Below are 6000 nucleotides of genomic sequence, written 5' to 3'. Positions count from 1 at the left end.
GAGCATACTTACACAACTGCAGGTGAAGGGAGGACTCGAGTGACAATTGAGTAAGTTGGAGGATCAATTCAATTGCAAAAGGAAAAATAATGGGCAAATTCAAGAAACAGTTGAAGTGATGGGACCAAAATTAGACTCGAAACAATAACTTTCGTTTTTCACCAACTATCATCCCTAGAAATCATTGCATTCTTTAAAAGGAGAAGTGGTTGAGACCCCAAGGCCATCATGCTTTGGAAGTTTTTCCAAAGCATTAATAAGTGGATTGAGATGGTTTGGCTCTTTAATTCAAAATATACATTATATCCATGTGCTCACATAAACTAAATTAATCGAAAAATAGAAAAAAAACAAGAGACAAAAAAAGAAGAAGAGAAAGCTATGTCCAAAAGTAATAAAAAGTGGAGGCACATATGATAGCCGTTGAAGGACAAAGGTGTCGACCAAAAAAAAAAAAGAAAGGACAAAGGTGGGACCAATGCCAACGTAAGAAAATCGAAATCAAACGATATGGGCGGCCAAAAACAAAGCTTAATCCACCCTTTCTTTATTTACTAATCCTCCTCTCGTTTCACTCATAAATACCCTTTTTTTGCCCTACACTTTCCCTCACTTCCACTCTCTCTCTCTCTCTCTCTCTCTCTCTATCTAATCAGCAAGCCTAAGCAAAGCCCAACTTTCTTCTTGCTCAATACCATTTCCCATCTTCCCGCAAAGACACTAGAAGCTTTTTAATTCCGATGGCGAAGGACGTCGAGGTGGTGGAGCAGGCCGAGCCCGCCAGGGACTACCACGACCCGCCCCCGGCGCCGCTCATCGACGCCGAGGAGCTGACCAAGTGGTCCTTCTACAGGGCCATCATCGCGGAGTTCATCGCCACGCTGCTCTTCCTGTACATCACGGTGCTGACGGTGATCGGGTACAAGAGCCAGACGGATCCCGCCCACAACGGCACCGACTGCGACGGCGTCGGTATCCTCGGTATTGCCTGGGCCTTCGGCGGCATGATCTTCGTCCTTGTTTACTGCACCGCTGGCATCTCGGGTACGTTTCGACGACAATAATCATCCGACTCCTAACGAAACCGGATAAATTAGCAGTTTGTCAGAGAAAACAAATTAAACCGGTATAATTAGCAAACTCCCGAGGGTGCTATAGCATGCTGGTGACAAAACGTTGCATACTGGATGATAAAATTTAGGACGGTACACATATGCATGAGACTTAGGCAGGGATTTCGATTATGACCCCTGAACGATTTGATCTGGAACGAGTTTAGAGAATGATCTCTCGTAAATGTTGCTGACTGTGCTCAGGAGGGCACATCAATCCGGCGGTGACATTCGGGCTGTTCTTGGCGCGCAAGGTGTCGCTCATCCGGGCGGTGTTGTACATGGTCGCGCAGTGCTTGGGCGCCATCTGCGGTTGTGGGTTAGTGAAGGCCTTCCAGAAGCCGTACTACACCAGGTACGGCGGCGGCGCCAATGAGGTGCAGCTCGGCTACAGCAAGGGGACCGCTCTAGGTGCGGAGATCATCGGCACTTTCGTCCTGGTCTACACCGTCTTCTCTGCCACCGACCCCAAGAGAAACGCCAGAGACTCCCATGTCCCCGTAAGCACCCTCTTAACCCTCTTCTGAACTGTCATCGGTTGTGTCCCCCACCGTTTCTATGTTTGCGCCAACACGATGTAGGAAAAGTGTCTTCGTGTGATTCGAGCGAAATTGATGTTTTTTCCTCTGTTGTCGGGTGGTGAAATTGAAGGTGTTGGCACCACTTCCAATTGGGTTTGCTGTGTTCATGGTTCACTTGGCTACAATCCCCGTCACCGGCACTGGCATTAACCCGGCCAGGAGTTTCGGTGCTGCAGTCATGTACGACAAGGACAAGGCCTGGGATGACCAGGTACATTCAACATCATCTACACCCACCACCATAACTTTTATTCTTGGTCATTAAATTTCGTTAATCATCTCAACTAATCTTATTAATCACGTTCATCTGTTTGGTTTTCTCAGTGGATCTTCTGGGTTGGACCCTTCGTTGGGGCTGCAATCGCCGCATTCTACTATCAGTTCGTCCTCAGAGCAGGTGCCATCAAAGCCCTTGGATCCTTCAGGAGCAATGCTTAATCATCAGCTCCAGTACTGAGGTCTCTCAAAAAATGATGAAAAGGGGAAACCATGAAAAAAGTACAAAAAGAAAAAGAAAAAGAAAAAAGAGAATAACAGTGAAGAGGATGAAGTCTGTATCTTTCAGGTCCTTTGCATGAACTCTAGCTGTTTCTTTATCCCTTTCCTGGGTTTGAGATTTGGCAACATTGGGCTGCAAGGAGAAAGAGAACTGTAAATAAAAATTCAATGTGGGGGGGCAAGAGTCAAGAGTCAAGAGTCAAGAGAGTGTGGTTTGGGAGTACCCATCTTCTGGTTTTTTTTTCAAGCTTTGCTTTGTATGTATTTTCTTAGAGGGTGTTGCTGTCTGCTTATGATGTTCAATTTCTATTATCCTTATTATCTTTTCTTCTTTTACCCAATTGGTGTGCTTGATGTTAATTCTATCCATATTAATCTAGATTTTCCATCAACTATACTTCCTCTATACATATAATTAATATTTTGAGAATAACATCTTAATTATTAAGTATACTTAGTAAGTGCCTACGATACGCTCAGGAACACGATCCTTACCCTTAACGATTTCCATCCTTTTTGCTTGCATAAACAAAAACCATCTCTTTCGGTGGCTATAATGTGGATCAAATTGAAAAACCAATCTCCAATAAAACGAACACAAAAAAGATGAATTCATCCCTACGTTATGGTCATCTTCTTTTGTGCCTCTATTAAATACTTCATTTGCCACGAAAAACTTCATGTGGTCCAAAGAAACTGTCCCAAGAAAACATTGGAACTTGTGTGCGCAATCCAAGCGAAAGAAGCAAGCTTCTTTGTAAGCAGCAAGCTTCTTTGTAAGCAGCTCTGCTGTGGCCTTGTGGTCAATTGGTCATTATGTCATCAATGAAAGCTGCCTCGTTTTCAAGCACGATCTTATCCTCAATCCCTGTACGCAAAACCCTAGATTCGAACCAAGAGATGGCATCATTTAACATCATAATCTCGTTTGATCCCAGGTGGTGGAGGTTGATGTGTCCTAAAAGAAACCGAGCGGGCCTGCCTTTTTGTGGTGGTGGTTAAGAGAATAATGAGATAGAATATGCCTTCGGTTCTTCCCATCATTCAAACAGTGGTTAAGGGGAAAGTATTATTAGGAGACAATTATTGTACCAAAAAAATTACAACCAGAAAGAAAAAAATGAAAAAGGAACGAGTTAGGTCAACACAAAACTGGGGATTCCTCCTTTTTTTAATGAGAGAAAGGGGAGGATGGTCCTCCTTTTCTTTAATAGTGAAAGAGCAGAAATTGTTAACCTTATCTCGTCCTTATCATGAGGGTGTTTTCAATTGTCATTTTCCAGCGAGCTGATTAGGTGAGGTTTTGGTTGTCTGGTGATGCATAAGCAGGATTAGTTTAATTAGTGGATGGAGAATTTTTGCTTTTGGACAATTTTTTTGTGTTTTTCTTCAATTTAATTGCATTTTTTTTCATTACATAGCTATAACTCCAATTCGAGCATCTAAACTTACGTTCCAAGTTCTTTTTAGCTAAAGATAAGTGGATGGTGTCTTCTTTGCTGGCATTAGCAATTGGAAATGGGACACCCAACTTTTCCTTTCCCCTACTTTAGTAGGGCACACTTGGATGTGCTTACAACGCATCATGTTAGATACACAAGATCATAGATGAACTTTAGGTTAAATCCAACTCAACCTTGGAAGGAGGTATCAATTTCATATAAAACTAATTTTTTTATGCTAATTTGTGAATTTGTGGTCCAGTAAATAATACTAAAATGCTGCTCTTACAAGTAAGAAGCCAGCCTACAGCTCTACCCCACGAAAGAGAGAGAAACCCTAAAAAGAAGATGCCCCATCTTTATCACACGCACATGAGCTGTGAATCAAAAGTCATCTTTATCTCGAATCCATTTTCCAAGAAAATTCTGGGAAGAAAAGGATGTGTGGGGTAACTTTCTGGCCATCAGAAAATTCGAGGTGGAAAATTTTTCACCTGCTAGACAAGAAGCACATCAACGCACTAGCACCTTATTTTTCTGAACAAAGACTTTTGAGCTGCATGAATCACCATCTTTTGGCATCATCTACTTCGGTCATGATTATCAGATCCAAGTAGTCTCTTGGTTTGCTAGGGTTTTCCAAGCAGAAGAAATAGGATTAGCATTGATGAGCAATTTGGGGAGAGGAGGTCAAAAGTCAACTTGATTGAAAACCTACCCACAGCCTAAAAATGGATTTCATGCCATGGACATCCATATGGGCATCGGCATCTTTTACCCTCATTATACTTTGGAGATGTTCGACGGTCACGTCATCTGAATTTGTTCAGATTGGACTTCAGAGGGACTTGATGAGAAAAATTATGATAGTAGAGTAAGTATGAAGACTTGACCAGAAAAAGTTATAGTGACGAAAAGTAGAATTTTTCCTTTTACATGACCAACTTCTCTTGTCTTGATAAAAAAAAAAAGAACTTCTCTTATATTTTTCTAATTCACTTACTATTTGTTTTTATTGAATTGTCGTGATAAAATGGCAAGAATGAATGAACTCGCCCAATGCATTGTGTTACTGGAACAAACTATTTCTTTCGTAAAAATCTGGCTTTTTAGAAGTCCCAGAGGTCCTAGAACACCTAACAACTTTTATTTAACTTTGTTACCAACACCTTCAATTTATCAACTATTATATGAAATTGCCAATCTTTATTTAGTGAAGTATCAACTTTATTCTTGATTAAGTAACTAAATAAAGTTATTTAGTTTTTAAAAAAGCCAAATAAATGGTGGTAGCTAACTCAAATGAGAGCTGTAACCCGTGACGAGTGGATAAATTAACTTAGCAATAATATCTAAGAGTTGGTAAATTTAAAGTGTAATTAAACAGGTTAATAAAAGTTGATGAAAGATAAGAAGTCAGTAGTTGAAAGAAAAAAAGAACTTGGTCAGCAGCTTAGATGAGAGTTAGTAAGCCAAAACTAATTGTAACTTATTCAAAAAAAAGTTAATAATTCGCTCTAATTGTGTTGGTAATTTTCGGAAAGGAAAGTTGGTATAATTAACGTTTTGCTAAGAAATGCCAAAAAAAAAAGTCTGTAAACGAGAAGAAAAGTTGGCAAATTAGAAAAAACACTATATAAATGTTCATAAGTTTCTTAAATGAGAGTTGATAACCCAATATATGTAGTAACATAATGGGAGATAAACTAGGAAAAAACAATTTTTTTGAGTCGAATAGGAAACAACAATTTAACATTAGCGAGTAACTCTTGTGAGTGTTGGTAACCCAAAGCTAGTCAGTAATATAATTTAAAAAAATAGTAAATCACTTTAATTTGGGTTGGTACTTTTATATAAGAGTTAATAGATTCGAAAGATTGAAAAGTTATGCAAATAAAGTCAGTAAGTTAGTAAGAAATTGCTGATTTCGCAAACTTTTATAAAAAGTTGGTAATTACGTAAAAGTATTGGTAAGTTACTAAAAAGTTACCTAGAATAAAATTTGCCGATCATTATTTTTGCCAAAATTCCCATATTTTTTTTGTACAGGACAATGAAACTCTACTTAGTAAACAATGCAACTGTTTAAAATGACAAGATGAATTTTAGGCTCTGTTTGTTTCACGGAAAGTAAATGATTTAGAAAATATTTTCCTGAAAATAATTATTTGTATCGCTTGAAATAATTAGTCAATGAAATTTTTTTGTATTATCGACAATAATTTATGTCTATACATTTTTGTTGATGACAAAACATTTTTCGTTCATTCATTTTTATAAGCTATACAAGCGATTATTTTAAAAATATATTTTTCAAATCATTTATATTTCACAAAACAAACGGAGCCGTAGTCTACATCACTTTAC

General features: G+C 38.8%; 1 protein-coding gene across 1 annotated transcript; it reads left to right on the top strand.

Annotated features, from left to right (window-relative positions):
- Positions 1 to 656: 656 nt before the first annotated feature.
- Positions 657 to 2525, top strand: LOC115674764 (aquaporin PIP2-7-like). Its single transcript, XM_030597268.2, has 4 exons — positions 657 to 1044; positions 1317 to 1612; positions 1764 to 1904; positions 2018 to 2525. The coding sequence occupies exons 1-4, from the start codon at positions 741 to 743 to the stop codon at positions 2129 to 2131; spliced, it is 855 nt and encodes a 284-aa protein (XP_030453128.1). The 5' UTR covers positions 657 to 740; the 3' UTR covers positions 2132 to 2525.
- The last annotated feature ends 3475 nt before the right edge of the window (positions 2526 to 6000 follow it).

The sequence above is a fragment of the Syzygium oleosum genome, unplaced genomic scaffold (genome assembly GCF_021117445.2).
Source record: "Syzygium oleosum isolate NSW1041296 unplaced genomic scaffold, Sole_v2.1 Sole_v2.07, whole genome shotgun sequence".
In the NCBI taxonomy this organism is placed as follows: Eukaryota; Viridiplantae; Streptophyta; class Magnoliopsida; order Myrtales; family Myrtaceae; genus Syzygium; species Syzygium oleosum.
Note: the sequence above shows the minus strand (reverse complement) of the source record. Positions and strands in the feature narration are given on the sequence as shown.